Source organism: Neltuma alba, unplaced genomic scaffold (genome assembly GCF_004799145.2).
Source record: "Neltuma alba isolate B1F8T4 unplaced genomic scaffold, ASM479914v2 tig00012865_pilon, whole genome shotgun sequence".
In the NCBI taxonomy this organism is placed as follows: Eukaryota; Viridiplantae; Streptophyta; class Magnoliopsida; order Fabales; family Fabaceae; genus Neltuma; species Neltuma alba.
Genome location: NW_021637246.1, coordinates 48,242 through 66,010, shown reverse-complemented (window position 1 = coordinate 66,010; position 17,769 = coordinate 48,242). Strand labels below are relative to the sequence as shown.

Genomic DNA, 17,769 nt, shown 5'->3' with positions numbered 1-17,769 from the left:
TTTTCACACAAACATATATATATATATATATATATATAATCCAATCAGAGAAATATACAAGTCGTCAAAAAAAAATCAAAGAAATATAGAAATGGAATTCAGTGAAGAGGTAGCGTCAGAGTATTTTTTGGTTCGATAAATGATAAATAAATCACCCACTTGACAGTACTGTGGATGGGGAAGATAAGCTGATAGTGAATCCGTTTTCTGTATTTGTATTGTATTTCTTGTCTGCTATGCAAGCAGACAGTGACGTGCCGAAGGCTGACATATGAAACTCATGGAACGTTTTCAACTTCATTTTGAACTCTAACTGTATAATCCCTTTTCCAATCTTGTTTCTTCACTCCCACAAAACCAGTAAGAAAACTTGATTAATTACCAGTGTATACATCCTTCAATGGGAAGCCCACAGCAGCATCTTGAAGCTGCCAATCACAAAGCAGTCTTGAAGGCATCTCTTCCATTATCTACCCTAAATGCTGAGTCAAATCACCAGGTCTTTGATCATTTCATACTCTATCTCCCCAGTATACTACCCCTTCCTGCAATCATAATTTGGGTATAGCTACCTTTATATGTATGTATGTGCGGGCAATATATCTAGCAGCTGGCTGTTAATTAGGCTGTGTGGTTAATAGTAGTGTTGCAAATGAAACAGGAACCACCAGCGTGGAGGAAGTTCCTGGCATTTGTAGGTCCGGGTTTCTTGGTCTCTTTGGCTTACCTTGATCCTGGAAACCGTAATTCTCTTTCTTCTCTCTTCTTCGACCATTTAGTTAATTTCTCTCTCTACTTTGTTGCTCGTGTATGTTGTGTCTGCTTATGGCTAAAATAGTCATCACTCATCGTCATCGCAGTGGAAACTGATCTCCAAGCCGGAGCCAACCACAGATATGAGGTACCTTATATATCGAAGTCCCAACAAATTTGCAGCACCCGTTAACACTCACAAGTATAGGGTCCATTTGGTTCCATTTCAGAGCTGCCGTCTAAAGAAAGAATGAAAAGGAGTGGAAGGATTTTTATTGATAATGCAATCATGATTGTTCAAAATTGAACCAAATCAGCCATGTAATTTAAACTTACTAAAAGCTTATTGCCATACACACAGACGTCCATTTACGTGCATGAGTGTACGTAATTGCACAGTGTATGATGGAACAGATCAAGTTGGACGTGGGCGCCCATAGAATTTTTCTATTGATGACTTGGTTGCTACGATTTGCAGCTGCTGTGGGTGATTTTTATTGGACTCATCTTTGCTCTCATTATTCAGTCGTTGGCCGCAAACCTCGGCGTAAGCACTGGTAATTAATTATTCTCTTGTGCATATATAACACTAACACGTATGATACATGTACATATGTACGTGAAAAAACATTTTTGAGGGTGATATATGTTTGAATCTCTGGGAATTAGGCAAACACCTTTCGGAATTATGTAAAGCGGAGTATCCCTTGTTGGTCAAGTATTGCTTATGGTTGTTAGCCGAGTCTGCCGTCATAGCCGCTGACATCCCCGAAGGTACTGCTTAATTCATTAATGTTTGCTTTATATATCTATCCGTACTCTTCTTGTATTAGCTTTAATTTATATATGTGCAACCTTGTGTGGCAGTAATTGGCACCGCCTTTGCTCTCAACATCCTCTTCCACATCCCACTATGGGCCGGAGTTCTGTTAACTGGTTTCAGCACTCTCTTGCTCCTGGGTCTGCAGACATTTGGGGTAAACTACTATTCTAGCATATTTTTCCCCCATAGTTAGCTTGATCTGATCTTATTTATTTAATCTGCACTTGGGATGATAAGGTGAGGAAGCTGGAAATGGTGATATCAATGCTAGTGTTTATAATGGCGGGATGTTTCTGGGGAGAAATGAGCTACGTAAAGCCAGCAGCTTCTGATGTAGTGAAAGGCATGCTTGTGCCCAAACTCAGTGGTCATTCAGCCACAGCCGACGCTATTGCCCTTCTAGGTGCTCTTGTTATGCCGTACGTATCCTCCCCTTCCCCTTCCCCCCATTAATATTATTACCATCTTCTCCTCCTTCATTTTCATCTCTTTTCACCTCACTCATGCAGCCACAACATCTTCCTTCATTCTGCTCTTGTGCTTTCTAGACAAGTACCCTCTACAGTGCGTGGCGTTAATGTATGCAATTTTAATTTTTTTTCCCCCAGATATGATTAGTTTTCAAAACAAGTTATCTCATTTGATTACGTCACTGATGAAGTTTTATTGATTTCCAATGCAGGATGCATGTAGATACTTTCTGATAGAGAGTGGAATTGCACTCCTTATAGCGTTTCTAATCAATGTGGCAGTAATTTCCGTATCTGGCACTGTTTGTTCCGCCCCTGACATTTCTGAGGAAAATGCAGATCGTTGCAGCGATCTTACTCTTAACTCTGCTTCTTTCCTCCTCGAGGTTCCCGCAGTTCCATAATTTCAATCCAATCACTACATCGAATTTAATCCCCGTTAGCCACTTAATTCCCGGCCATCCTTCATTTTCATCGTTTGTATTTGTAGAATGTTCTGGGACGGTCCAGCTCAATCATTTACGCGGTTGCGCTACTTGCCTCTGGCCAAAGCTCTACTATTACTGGCACATATGCTGGGCAATACATTATGCAGGTCAATCCACAATCATTATCATCGTCCTCTCCAACCATTATTTTTGTGGGAGACTATTGTTTCCTGAAATTGGCTGGCTTGTTTGGTTCTATAGGGTTTCTTGGACCTCAAGATGAAAAAATGGATTAGGAATTTGGTCACTAGGTCTATTGCAATAACTCCTAGTCTTATTGTCTCCATTATTGGTGGATCATCTGGGGCAGGACGACTTATCATCATTGCCTCGGTTTGCGATTTCAAACTTTGTCATTCCTTTATCATCAAAGCTCACACTTTGGGTGCTAGTGTCAAATTCGTGACTTTGTTCATGAAAATGATTTTGCAGATGATACTTTCATTTGAGCTTCCATTCGCTTTGATCCCACTTCTCAAGTTTAGCAGCAGCAGCACCAAGATGGGTCCTCACAAGAATTCGATCATCGTGAGTTGTTCTTCTTTCGCTTTCGCCTTTATGTGATCCATTGTGCATCAAAATCAAAATCAAAATTGAATAAAAAAGTGGCAAAACTTGTGTACAGATCATAGTCATGTCATGGATTCTCGGGACAGGGATAATTGGAATCAATGTGTACTACCTCATTACAGGGTTCGTGAGTTGGCTAATTCATAGCAGTCTACCTAAGGTTGCAAAAGTGTTCATTGGGATCATAGTGTTTCCTTTAATGGCAACGTACGTCATGGCGGTACTTTACCTAACCGTTAGGAAAGACACCGTAAAGACATATATTGAGACGAAGAACGACCCAGTAGTACAAACCCACATGGAAAAGGGGTTGATGAATCCTAATGGGCAATTGGAGTTGGGTCGTGTTCCCTACAGAGACGATTTAGCCGACATATCATTTCCAGAATAGGGGACGGCAAGTATCCGTAATTTCTTGCGGTTCTCCGTGTGAATTTGAATGTACTGTAATTCCAAGATTCAAATTTCATCAAGTTCCTAGATCTTCGTGGATGAAGAAGATAGAGATATTTATATTCGGCATGCCGACATATGAAATTTATGAATAGATTGTGAAAAACCTTAGACTCTTGTACTCTCGGGAAGTTCAGGGCATTACCACGCCTTCACATTCTATGGAGCAATGTAAACTTCTTCGATCTGGTACAACCCAACTTTTGTCGATAAACTGGTCGGCCGTTGCCATACCCTATCCCTGAGATGCTCGGTTGTGAGGGAGATGCAGACATCATCTGATGCCTACAACCGTCGTTAATGTTAGTAATGAACAATGTAACTGATTTCTTCTAAGCCCCCTCTAGTCATTTGTAAAAGGAATTAACTGTGCATGTAAATCCAATATTTTGATGTTTATTTTCCCTGTTGATGATTGTTGAATCATCCCGCTGATCACTTACTATTTCCATACGCCAGTAAGTGATGACAAGTCATAAACTATTCATGTCAAATTTGTTAATGATTGTATATTATGAAACGTGCGTAAAGATCTCCCGATGCATCAAATATAGAATGAGAATAAGATGAAATTTTGAACTCCATTAATGATGAATGAACAGAAACTGTTAAAGAATTAGATACAAAGGTAAATCCAACTCTTTCACCAAAGGTAAATACAAGTTTGGAAAACAAATTATTGGTGGTGAAGAAGACAATTTTGCTCGTCTCTATGGAGGCTTGTTATTTCAAATTTTTGGGATAAAAAATCAAAATCCTAATCCAAATACAAGAGATAGAGAGAATCGCAGTCTCTCTGTAGCGTACATTACATCACGTAACAAGGCGAAGACGCCTTTTTTGATAACCTTAAAGCAGAACGACCAATGACACGTAAACACACTTGCATGGCTGAGGATATATAGAGCATTTACTTCAATCCAGATGCGTGATGATATATATGTCATGACCATGTTACAGTGTCCAGAGAAATCCCACGAGGGTTCCCTGTTTCTTCTTCAAACAGAATTAGTAGGTTTCCAGAAGGTTTCAGGAGGGATCGAGGGATATGGTACCTGAACATTTTTTTTTCCCAATTATATAGTTTTGTAAGTAAATGTCAAACACTAGTCAGTATGATAACTTAACACAAAAAGATCAGTGACAGAGGAACGTACCATCTCTGTGAAGGTTTCCCTTTCGCAGTGACGAATGATACCCAATATCGGCCAATACTCTCTCCATTAACCCAAACTTCACCCTTCCCCATAGAACCAAGATCAAGCGCGACCGGATTATTTCCTGGCGGTGCATCAAATGTGGTCTGCAAAAAGTTTAGTGGAATACAATAAAAATCCCTTACTAAGAGAAGGTGAATGGAAGAAAAAGGGAATGACAGACTCGAGCACAAAGCATTAGGAGAAGAACTATAGCTATTTGGATTTCCTGTTAGTTTTTCTGTGCACGATGGATTTAATTAATTGAATTAAATGGTTCAGAAGTACTCTTACCTTATACCACGTCAATGGATGTAGCCTTCCAAGCCTTTTCCACTGAACTTTTCTTGATCCTGTAACTGTATAGATTTGCAGCTTTTCTCCTAGTAACCCAACCTTCATTCAAAACTTAAACATAAGCACGTAATGAAGCAAAATTACCTTTACGATAGAAAAAACGCGCACGCACTCGATTTCTAATTAAAAAATAAAGATTAGAGATCATGTTTCTCAGTAGTCTTCTGAGTTATGTTGTTATGTAGCTTTAGAGTTAATCACCTGATATCCCCAGGTATGATGAGTGAAATCTCTGCCATCTACTCTGACATTGCGCAAACCAGCAACTTTGCGTTCAAGGAATGCTCCAGAGTCCTTTATGTGAAAATAGAATGCTTATGTCATGTTATTCAAAAGCTTTCTTTATCTCTACTGTCAAATCTTATTTTGCATGTTAATCCAACATGTAACGTACACATATATATGAGAAAAGGGACTGTTAAAAACAAGGACACTAGTACCGGCAATCCAACTGTTGCGCTGAGGAACGAGATATGGTTGATTCCTTTTCTCAATTTGATATTGCGCTCCATGGTGAAAGGTACATCGTTGTGAGTTCCATGTGCAGAACCTATAAATTGAGAGGAGGAAAGATCAGTAAAATACACTGTTGTAAAGATGAAAGAAGTAAGCTTGTGGCCAAACCAATCATTACTCTCGCGGCATGTTATCTCCAGATAATGTCTATTTTAACTCCAATTCACATCTGCCTACATAGATAATCTGAAATTACAACTTCCTAGGCTATGCTTTACATATAATCAATAACTGTTCATTCTCATAACAGAGATATAAATCCTGAATATGATCATCATTTGATCAATTTTATGTTGTCAATCTATGAAAGAGCGTGGCGATTTAGGGCTTGCCTGCTAAAACTCCATTGACAAATGCATGCAAAACATGTCCCTGGCTAAATGCACTAAGAAATGATCGAGAACTTGAGTGACGAAACCTGGTCGAGCAAGATTGGCAACAGGCATATTAGTGCATGAAAAATTTTAGTTAAGGTAACAAAAAATGTGCATGAAGTTCATGCAATTTACTTTTGTTTCTGATTACCTGAAAGTATACCACAGATAGTCAGATTTATCTTTTGCCGTGCTGATCTGATCTACTAGCCCGTTTGCTCTTGGGGTAGTACGAGCGAAGTTAGGGATGGCTTCTTTGTACAATTCCCATTGTTGTGCTGATTTAAAATGTACTACAGGGTTCATTGTTCTGGTACTGTGTTTTGCACTTACCTACAAAAGCAGCTCATAAGTAAGAAGTGCCTTTTTTTCTCCTTGCTTTAAGCGTTTTCTTAAAATTTAGAAACCGAGCATTTAAATTCTTACTTTGGCAGTATTGAAGGCCACACGCCTGCAATCTGGGAGAATGCTAATTGATTTTGGAGGCAGTTTATATGGAATTCTAAAAAATGGGACAGTGACTTCTTTATTTTCTCTATTTTCCAGAAAGGCAGCACATTGTGTTTTGCTCTTTCTGAAGACATAGGCCTGAAGAAGATAGGATGACCAAGGATTAATTTTGTTTCAGGTATAAAATGAGGTCATTAATTATCAGATAATGCCCAAAAGTTATATTTTGTTATCTTACTTCTTGTTGCCTGCCCAAGCTGAGCGTAGTCTGGGTGGCAGAAAGCAAAGTTTTTGAGCAGGACTTGATTGCAGCATGTAGGTCTCTAAGATGACCCCACTTTGGCTGCCTAATTAAACCTAGTCACATGAAAAATAGATAGTCATGAAGTGATTTGAAATTCTGCAGTTATATATTCTGAGAAAGAAGAGAAATGTACCATATTCATCTAGAGGAGCTTCATCATAATAAGCCGTAATCATAAAAGCGGCAGCTGTTCTTCCAAAATTTGTTCCTCCATGGTACTGGATCAAACCCATAATTTAAAAGAGAGTTCACACGTTTACTGCTTAGTTGTTTAGCGGAGATGACAGTCATTACCATATAGTAGTTGACGTAGCTTCCTTTCTTTGCAATGAACAAGGCAACATTATACGCAATATTTTCAGCTGATCTCAAGTATGGTTCGTTACCAAAGGCTTGATAGCTTCACATTTCCAAGTAAACTAAAAGGCATGAGTCAACTTATACACTTTGGTGTCTATTTTGACTAATTAAGCTGTAAATGAAACGAAGAGATCCACTAGAACGTACAAACTTGTCCAGTTCTCTGTCCAGATTGAAGGTTTATGAGGCGAGTTAGGTCCCTTGAAAGTGTTTCCACATTCCATACCATTGCACGCGTTGATCTATTAAGGTACATCACATAATTAGCTAGGTTGCTAACATGTTTACAATGAATTGGTGATAATTCCATGAAAATGAGACTGTAAAACGCACCACTGGACCAGGAGCATCATCTTGCTTGCACATAGCCCAGGGCACACCGGTGTGAAGCCCCACGGCCGTTTGTGCTGCCCAACGAACATAGCTTGGTCCTCTTTCGTGAAAAGCCGCTTCAACATTAGCATACTCGTTCTCGATCTGCATTGCATGGAAAATATGAATTAAACCAGGCAGAAAATGGCATAAGCATATCATACTACATTACAGCCAAGTTTTATTCTGGCAAAGCTTGAAACCTGTGATAGTATGATAGGCCCTCCTTGTGAAGCATAAAGATTGTGGGATTTCATCAAGTTTACTATTTTGGTAGTGAACTTTTGCATTTGATACTGCCATTCATGGAACAGAAAGGATTTTGAGTGATCGAACCACTTGTATTGTGTAGCTCAAGTTACAGAGTAGCTAGAAGAGTGAACACCTTGAATGGCTCATTATCTGATCTAAAAACAATGCCCGGAATGTCATGTAACCAAACGGGTAAACCTCTGCACCAATAGAAGCATAATTAGTGGAAGAGAACAAGTTTTGATTTTGTTTGGTGACAAAGCAATGATTAGGCTGTGGGAAGGTCCAACCCATAAGTCCATTCACTCTCAATGTAAGGTCCAATTCTGAGGGTGACATATAGACCTCGTGCTTGGATCTCCTTAATGAACCTCACTACATCCCGCCTTCCACTGAAGTCATACTGCAGCAAATCAACACAGGGATATATAGTATTCGTCACTCTGTTTATGTATAAATTAAAACCGGCCGAAGTGAAAAGAGGATGAGGGAAGAATGAGGAGGTCACCTGGCCTTGTTGAGGCTCGTGAAGGTTCCAAAATACGTAAGTTTGAATGACATCTATGCCTCCCTCCTTGGCTTTGGAAATTAAGGAAGGCCACATCTGTTAAAAAAAAAAAACTAGGCTTTTACCTTGATGCCCATTATTTAGTTACATATCTAAAGAAGGAAATTTAAGGAAAAAAATGTGATTCTACAAATTGCAACATAAGCCAAGGCAACGGACGCCAGCCTTCACTCCAGTCAATGACGGCTTTGACTTCCGGCAAGGGTTTAACTTGTACATGGTAATTAGTCAAAACTGATGATATTCATAAACCTGATCTTGGTACGAATTTCAAGTTTCAAGTTTTTTTTTAATCCAAAAAAATTATGTTCGTAAACTGGCTCTTAATTTTCCAAACGAAAGAGAAAGCGCGCGCGCGCGCACGTCATGGCGAACTTATAAGCGTTGTGTCTCCGTCCAATCTCCCAAAAGCAAAATGTTTTGTCCTATCTTATTAAAAAAATGTTTTGTCCTAGCAATTATGACTCACTATTTGGTCTTTTAAATTAAATAAATGTGATTCTTTGAAATAAATATTTATTTTAATTGTGTTGACGGACTGAATTGAGAAGCATATCCTGAACTCGATTTTGGCAAATCAATCAAACGACGAAAATTATTCAAAAAGAAACAATCAAGAAAATAAATTTAGAAATTTAAACAGGACCAAAATTTAGAAGGTAATCATTTTAAGGACAAAACGGTAATTTTAGAAAAAATAAAATAATACGGTCGAAACTAATATTTAAAACAGCTGGGTCAGAATAAAATTTAGATAAACTTTAAAAATGAAATAACGGCGTCCGAATATATAATATGAGAAGAACACACAGCAAGGCATACTGAATAGAATTTTGATGTAGAAGGCCAAGCTGTCAGATTCGCGGCAGCATGACAAAACAATAAAAACACCGTATGGAAGCAGCTCGCCATGTCTGAGACTTTTGTGAATCTCATTATAGAGAGTGAGCGTCTGTCTAGCTAAACACGATGCTTCAGATAATTAATTAGTCTTGATCTCTGAATTATGTCAAATTAATAAGGCCATGGTTTTGCGGGCGACACAAGTTAAGTTTCTCAACTAACCAAGACATTAAGAATATATGACTCCATAAGAGTATAGTACGATCATCTTTTATTTGCCTCTCTCGTGGAGTTCATATTCTTTTAACTCAGTATCCCAAACAATATAGATGATGATTTATGAAGAGACCAGAAGAAACTAGCATGGCGATGAATATGATATAAAGTACTGATAAGGGAAACTACCTCGGGAGTGCTGCGAGGATAGTGAATTGAACCGGAGAAAAGGATTTTATGTTCACCGTTGATGATTAAAGACCTGCCGTCGTAGGTGACATTGCCTCCCTGGGCGCCGCCCAAAGCCGCCGTTAAAAGTAATAGTGCTAGGAGCCACCACCACCGACACTTCACTACCAACTTCTCCTTCTGCTCCATCTTGAAAAGCTCTACCCTGGTTCTGCAGGTTCCCAAAGCCTTTTCGTGACTTGCCAACCACCTATATATACTCACACACGCTTCTGATCTCTGCCTATTAGTAGATGCGAGCACACACGCGAGAGAGAGAGAGAGAGAGAGAAGGGGGGAGGGGGAAGGGAGCTGTGAACGTGATGAGTGTAATTCTCTATAATTAACGAATTGGCTCTCTACCATTGGAGAGTCAATTTCTTCATCCACGCGTATATGGAGTTAGATTATTATTATTGGATTGAAAAATAAAATTGAGTGACTGACTTCAGCAAATATGATTTTTTTAATCTGTTTAATTTCAAAAGATTTGAATCCTAGGCTTTTACTTACATCATACTTTTACCATTTAAATTAGTGCGAAATGACAGCAAATCTAACAATTTAATTGCCAATTTTTCTCTATGAGAGAATGAATGCATTATTGGCGGGCAAATTAATTTTAGTAACGATCGATCAATATCAGTAAAGAATTTTCGGTAACAAATGTCAGAGGATACGAGAATCAAATAATTATTGGCAGAAAAGAGTCAAACAATATTTTTTCTAAAAACAAGAGAGAGATTTTGTTTCATTTCCTACACAACACCAGGATAAATTAATGACCATAAATTCAGTCTAAAAACTAATTATCTCATGCGACTAAGAGCTAAGAAAAACTTCTCCTTGAATATTTCCTTATTCTTAATGTAAATTAAAACATGCATTCATTCCATATTGTTTCAAGTCAATTCATCCAAATGACCCGTCATTAGTATTGGGGGTCGGGTGTGGTCACCGGATGGTTTATATACGGTTTAGGCGTTTAGCATGATTGAGATATTTTAAATGTGATCGATGAGGTGAAACCCACCACAAAACTAGTCAAAATATCTTCTCTCTCTAAAAAATTAAAAACGCCGTATTTAATTCAATCGCCATCTGACAGTGGACGACGCCACACCATATATAAAATTTATTTAGGCGGGGAAGTATATATCAACTAAACCCAGCATGCATGTGAACCTGAAACACATTGGAATATTTATAATAACTACCCGCATTTAAAATTAGGTTACCAATAAAATAAGAGTAATGACCACATATACACACTGATTAGGTTACCAACAATGAGCTAGTACCAAATATTACGTGCATGTGTCTTATCAACATAGTTGTTAGCATTCTCCCCTACATGTGCCACCTCGTGACAGAACGAATATCGATCCTATTCTCGGCCTTCGGAGGATCTCTCTCTCTCTCTCTGATTTTTTTTTTTTTCCCCAAGAGCAAGCTGGATTGACCACGATAGTTTGTAAAATAACAACGTGGGGATCTGTCAGAAAAGGGTATCATCTTCAAGTTAATATTCTTACGAAGTGGCGAATAAGGACATGGGATTGGATGGGGTTATGACATGACAGACAGCCAACGTTGACGTGCGTTTTGATGAACTGAATCAAACAATACTTATTAATACTCTCTCCACCTTAAAATATACTCCCTCCGTTCCTTATTATAAGAGACAAATAACCGAAATACGTTGATAAAAAAAACAGTTAAAATTAGTTAAGAACAATTAATGTGTAAAAAGTATAATTTTTTTCCAAAAATACCCTCATTAATAAGGAGAGAGAGTATGAGAGAGAAAAATTAAATTATTCAAAGAAAGAGAAGTGGGAGGGAGAGAGAGTGTGAGTTGGAGATAATAAATATGGGTAAAATAGTAAATCAACACAAAAAAGTAGAGACAACTTGTAAGTGTCTCTTATATATAGGAACATGCCATAAGCATCAAATGTCTCTTATAATAAGGAACGGAGGGAGTAGTTCGTTTGAGATATCTGATCTGTGTATAAATTAAATAATATAATTCACACGTAAATATATTAACCACACCGTCAAATTTACTACTAGACCTTAATGAATTTTCTTTGAAGATGCCGGCGTCGATAGGAGCACGCGAAGATAACTACCCACTGGACAAATGGAAACTTTCACTGACTCAAACTAATTATGTGGAATAAGACGCGCGCGTGTGTGAGTGTGAGAGAGAGAGAGAGAGAGAGAGCTAAGTAAATACCTATGTCCTGCCAACTCATTTTGATAACTCTAATGCCCAACGTAAATGCTAATTTTTGAGTGCTGGTCCTTGATTATTTTCAATTCGTCATTATATATGACGCCTCTTCTATTACACAGGCGTTTGACTTATTCGTAGTTGTTACTTTTCTCCCATATACCGATGAACCATGCCTGTGAATGGGCTAATCAGTTGAGCAAGTGACAATCTATATACTGGCCTGCCCATCGTCAAGCATCACAATTAATGCCCCGTTTTTATATTCATCATATCCGAAACAGCTCTTAATTAATTAATTAATTCGGAACTCTCAGAACAACATGCAGTAAACAAAACATTCCTAAAAATATATTCACCATTGTCAACCAAAAAAAAAAAACCTTTAGGGCCTGTTTTTGGTTCAATTCCGGACCTCCTAATCAAGGTTGTTAAACTTACAAATTTAAACAAATTCGTAATAATAATATAAATTTGGATTGTAAACTTGTAAGAGTTTATTTTTATTAATAAAGTAGTATTAAAAGTATATAATCAAATAATTAATATATAAAAAATGAGAACAATTTTATTTAAATATATTTTAAATTTAAATAATTGAAATTATATTTATCAATGTTCATAATTTATCACATTCAACAAAGAAATTTCTATAAAATTCATATATAAAGTTACTAAATATAATCAAATTCAAAAATTTAGCACGAGTTTAAGAATAAGTTGACACGATTTTATAAGCTAAAAACATAAAAATGGTAAACTTGGTAAATGAACTCGTAAGTATAACTGAGTTTACAGTCATCACGAGTTTAAAAGCGAAACGACATGATTTTGTTAGTTGAAAATGTAAAACCATTAAACTCGGAGAGTTAACTCATGAGTTCAACATCAGTGCTCCCAATGGACAATAAAACGGGTAACGTGATGAACTGCTATGGCATGAATGCGACATAATATTAGCTGCCATGAGTATGTTTACAGATTATGAGAAAATTTAGTTTCTCTAATTTTAAAAAAAATTCCCAGCATCGGAATTAATCAAACAAATATGGAACGATATACTACCTTCCTCCGATCCTAATTATAAGAGCTAGTTGACTAATTTGAAAAGATTAAAAAAAGAAGTTAAGTTGGTTATTTGTAATAAATATGTGTTGTTTTTTCTAAAATATCCTTGTTAATCAAGTATATTAGAACTACTTATTAGAAGGACTACGTTGAGAAAAAATATATAAATATGAGAGACAAAGTGGATTGAGGTCTTATATTTAGAACCAAAATAAAAGTCAAATTAGATTTTATATTAAAGACTGGAAACAATATATATGCAAGCCTAAAACCAGATCAGATCTAAACAAATCTGGAAACAATTCACGTCTAAGCAAATCTGAAAAGAAGGACGATGGCGGACGGGAAAAACAGAAAGACGATGCAGATGTACGACGGAGGTATAAGACTCACACGGTGGCCGCGGCATCGTCCCAGGGATTACCATTATCATTCTACGTTATTCAATCTCAAAATCCCCAGTCCAAACCAAAAAAAAAAAAAACCCCCCAAAATCCGCTGGTCTACATAGAATAATATTTTTGCCCTATTCATTAAATATTTAATTTTTACTTTCGGCAAAAAAATTTTTTTTGCTTGTTTGCATTAAAATCTTAGTTATCTATCAGGCCTAAAGAATCTAAAGATAAAATGCAGGATTTCAGTACTGAAATAAAATAAAATTGTAAAGCAAAATAATTTTTAAAAAAAAAAGAAAGACGAGAGTTAAGTTTTTTTTTTTTTTGGGGTAAACGAGAGTTAAGTTGTTAAATGAACTATGCAATCTCGGTATTCCTGATTTATTATATGCCATGCTAGTTATCGTGTGATTTTACATGTATGGGCCCAAATTTAGGACTGAAGTCCGGGTCATGGGCTCGTTAGGCCTATTCATGGATATATCTTTCAAGTAAAAGTCTTAAAAAAGCAAAGCCCTTTATAGCCCAAGAGAGATAGAGCAGGCCCATTCATGTTGCTCCCACGCCCTGGTCACGAGGGAGCTGGAGTGGTGTCCAAGCCAGCCTTCATATGCGTTCGCTGCAAATTTAACGGGGAACGTCTCTCGCTCTCTCTTAGATTGCCGTCAAAAGTAAACCCGAAATCAAAAGGGACTCTCGGGAAGATGTCGATCTTCGAGTACAATGGAAGTGCCCTAGTGGCTATGGTGGGTAAGAACTGTTTTGCCATCGCCAGCGATCGGAGGCTTGGTGTTCAGCTTCAGACTATCGCCACCGATTTCCAGAGGATATACAAGATCCACGACAAGCTTTTTATTGGTCTTGCTGGCCTCGCCACTGATGCCCAGACACTGTAGGAATACTATCACTCTCTGTCAATCTCCCCAATTGCTCTAGGTTCAGCTTCTTTTCTTGATTTCTTATCGTTGTTCCTTTACTTTAAGCTATCAACGGCTCGTGTTCCGGCACAAATTATACCAGCTTCGAGAAGAAAGGGATATGAAGCCCGAGACATTTGCCAGCTTAGTCTCTGCTATTCTATACGAGAAAAGGTATGCAGATTTTATCATATCTTATGGGATCAGAATTCTGCCCCTGCCTTCACTAATTATTGCTATATGCTCTTTGTGGAAACTTGTAAGTTCACAATGATTCACAATTAAAAATTAGGAAGTTCGTGCTGAAATTTTATTAAGACGCCATCATCCTTTCTTTTCGAACTAAAACACGGCAATTTCTCATTCACTGTTTCGTAAAGCGAAAATATGAAGACCCCATCTATCTGGCCGAAATCGTTGAACATTGGTTTTTTATGCGTCTGCCATATTGTTCTACATATTTCTTGATCATGACATTGTAAACTTAAAACCGTTGGGGCAAGATTAACTGAACCAAGTGGTTTGATGTAATTGGTGAGCTTTCAAGTACTGTACTCCTGCTTATGGTGTATGCTTTGCTAAGAGATCAGGTGAAGGAAGGGGGCTCTGTGTATTTGACTAGGAATATTCCAACCTGAAGTCAACCAAAATTGTCATGGATGAAAGTGAAATCAATTGCTCACAGATTATCGGTGTTCTGAAATTTTCAATCAAAATCCACGTTGAGGACAAAAATGACAAGAAATCGGTACATTGTGATCAGCCATGCATAATTAGTTGAGATATAATTTAGATGGGCGGTGACATTGATTGACGCTAATAATAAAAAGAACAAAAATAGGGGCGTGGTAAAGAACCATTGTACTAAGGAAACAAAATGCATGGAGAGGCCTTGCAATCTAATCTGGACGCCTGTGGCCTCTAACTGCTGTTGTGCTATACCAGAACTCCTTTGGGGGGGGGGGGGTTCTGGAGCCACTGGCTCGAGTGTTCAAATGGTCCTGATAACTATAACCATTTCCTCACGTAAAGTTATATGCATTTTCCCAATTGATAGGCCTAGCAAGCTCTAGTATAACAAGAATATCATGGGACTTGTCATTTGTGGACTTTACGCAATTCCTTTTGGTCTAGAGAGGATTCTATGCTTGTGGAGCTTAACCAGCAGCCTAAAATGGGACAGTTTAAACTTTTTTGCCCTGCCCATCCACCCTGACTTTGCTATCTTTTCTCCATAATTCACAGAGGCTGTTCAAGAGAACGAAGTACAAAATCAGAATGAAATTCTTCCGGAAGTTAAAATAGCAGTTTTAGAATAGTCAATTGATGACTAAAACAAAAATATAAAAACGAGGTTCATTTTATTAAGAAAATTATTGCTATATTAGATCGATGAAGTTGAGGAATAGGTGTAGATAATTTATAACATTTTGCTGGTGAATTATATGCAACCCAATATTACAAGTGCGACTGCTATCATCCGAATCAGTTATAAGATTGTATGATTTTGCAAATTTATTTAATTTGGAATGAAATGTTAATGCATCTTTTGCTTTCTAGGTTTGGTCCATACTTCTGCCAGCCTGTAATTGCTGGATTAGGAGATGATGAGAGACCTTTCATTTGCACAATGGACTCAATTGGAGCAAAGTGAGTTGACTCTTTCTTATAATCTGTGGCCATTTTTAAGGGAAATTTTAATGAGTTAAAGCTTATAATTGCAAACTAGCTCTTCTTATAATCATACGTTCGTATTTCTTTACAAGGGATTTTACTATGTTAAAAAGTGGCTAAAGGCAAAAGGTGTTAGAACCACAAAACGCCTTAGGATTTGGCTATTTTTCAATAATATGGAAGTCATATTCTTTCTCGTGAGCCATATGTTTGTGATAATGTCATCTTTGTGCTTTTCTTGTATACAGGGAACTTGCAAAAGATTTTGTTGTTGCAGGCACTGCGTCCGAGTCTCTATATGGTGCTTGTGAGTCGATGTTTAAGCCTAACATGGTTTGTCCCTAACTTTAACCTGATTTAATTTTTGCATGGTTTTTTGAAAATTTGGTGCATCATCTATATGTGTCACTACTTGCTATAAAATGAACAGCCTATAAGCATCTTCAAACCAATATTAGCAACAACTACCGAGTTTTAATGTGGACGATTCCTAACGTAGGATACAGCTCATTTTTTATTAATCATATTTCCTTGGGTGTCTCAGGAAGCAGAGGAATTATTTGAGACCATCTCCCAAGCACTGCTTTCATCTGTTGATCGTGACTGTCTAAGTGGCTGGGGTGGACATGTCTATGTTGTGTAAGCTTATGGTTCTTCTTTTCTTTTAGTAGCTGGCCATATACTTTTATGTTGTGCAATTATTCCTCCTTTTGCTTTTACGTGCAAACAACCGGTTGGACAGTAAGCTGCTTTAATTATTTTCGTTTTAGGGGAAATTAAGCTGTCTTAGTGGCATCCACCTTGTGACTTTATAATGATTATCTGTGCTCTGCAGCACAAATCAGGGTGAAAGTTGGGGCCTTTTACTGCATGGATCCATCTTATTGGATGATAGATCACTGAAATCACAGTGATGGAAAATGCCACGGATAAATAATCGAAATTTATTTTTGAAAGAATTATTAGGATTAACTTGTGATAAATTTTCAAAGAAACGAACTTCAATGAATTTACGACTAATCAGTATCGTGGTTTACTGGTAGATCCATTTTATTTTATTTTGAAAGGGGTGATTGTGCTCAAGTAAAGTTATGTATTTTCATTATTATTCCTTCATGTGGTTTGCATATTTCTGATTTTTCTCCCTTGAGACTGGGGCTTTTGGTATCCTCATATTTATATTCTGTTCAAGTTTTTGTGTTTCTTTGTCCATTCATTTTAGTATTACTTGGCATTGGCTGATTGGTCTTTTGATTCACACATGCAGCACGCCAACTGAAGTAAAGGAAAGGATCTTGAAGGGAAGAATGGATTGACCTTTAAGCCCATTTCCTATCTTTTATTGTCTGCCGAATTCAGGAGCTAGGTGGGAGATATCATTTACTGAACCTTTATGTCAATGAGTACATTGTTACAGTTGCAAGTTAAAACGATGTTCGAGATCGCTTAGTCTAGTCCCGCGTGTTGTGAATTAAACTAAATGCCCTGTTCGAATTTGTTTGTTAGTGGATGCTAAAGCGCGAGAACGATGCAATATTGCTTTTTCTTCTCCTGCCCTAGTACAATTGTAGTTTATTTTGATCATGATGCCCAATCGAATCACCATTGCTCTTTTCCTTGTCGGCAACTAACAGAGCCGTTGTCTTACCTGCGGGGTAAAGACGAAATTTCCACTACTGTCTCAGCTGATGCGCCTATAGTTGCGTTTGGTTCACTAAATTTTACCTAAAATATATTGAAATAAAACTAAAATACTTCGACGTATAAATTTAATATAGAAAATTATTGAAGAGTTTCTATAGAGTGGTCACCACGTTTCTCGGTGATAAGGAGCAGTTTTTATCATTTTCCTTTTATTTTGGTATGGTTCCATTAAGAGG

At 37.5% G+C, this 17,769-nt stretch overlaps 3 protein-coding genes across 3 annotated transcripts; 2 read left to right on the top strand and 1 right to left on the bottom strand.

Annotated features, from left to right (window-relative positions):
• Positions 1–400: 400 nt before the first annotated feature.
• LOC114731960 (metal transporter Nramp5-like) lies at positions 401–3,893 on the top strand. Its single transcript, XM_028919229.1, has 13 exons — positions 401–499; positions 662–743; positions 861–901; positions 1,232–1,310; positions 1,423–1,527; positions 1,621–1,730; positions 1,814–1,995; positions 2,086–2,155; positions 2,259–2,432; positions 2,537–2,641; positions 2,736–2,867; positions 2,967–3,062; positions 3,160–3,893. Exons 1-13 carry the CDS (start codon positions 401–403, stop codon positions 3,493–3,495), a joined length of 1,611 nt encoding a protein of 536 aa, XP_028775062.1. The 3' UTR covers positions 3,496–3,893.
• A 220-nt stretch (positions 3,894–4,113) lies between these two features.
• LOC114731954 (beta-galactosidase 16) lies at positions 4,114–9,856 on the bottom strand. Its single transcript, XM_028919219.1, has 18 exons — positions 9,555–9,856; positions 8,247–8,342; positions 8,029–8,141; positions 7,872–7,938; positions 7,690–7,782; positions 7,448–7,591; positions 7,262–7,356; positions 7,049–7,154; positions 6,888–6,972; positions 6,689–6,807; positions 6,427–6,588; positions 6,152–6,333; positions 5,959–6,044; positions 5,551–5,660; positions 5,312–5,404; positions 5,048–5,149; positions 4,715–4,860; positions 4,114–4,612 (listed from the first exon to the last, which is right to left on the bottom strand). Exons 1-18 carry the CDS (start codon positions 9,741–9,743, stop codon positions 4,501–4,503), a joined length of 2,100 nt encoding a protein of 699 aa, XP_028775052.1. The 5' UTR covers positions 9,744–9,856; the 3' UTR covers positions 4,114–4,500.
• Positions 9,857–13,900: 4,044 nt separating this feature from the next.
• Positions 13,901–17,474, top strand: LOC114731952 (proteasome subunit beta type-3-A-like). Its single transcript, XM_028919218.1, has 6 exons — positions 13,901–14,190; positions 14,282–14,389; positions 15,776–15,865; positions 16,138–16,222; positions 16,434–16,528; positions 17,157–17,474. Exons 1-6 carry the CDS (start codon positions 14,003–14,005, stop codon positions 17,203–17,205), a joined length of 615 nt encoding a protein of 204 aa, XP_028775051.1. The 5' UTR covers positions 13,901–14,002; the 3' UTR covers positions 17,206–17,474.
• Positions 17,475–17,769: the final 295 nt, after the last annotated feature.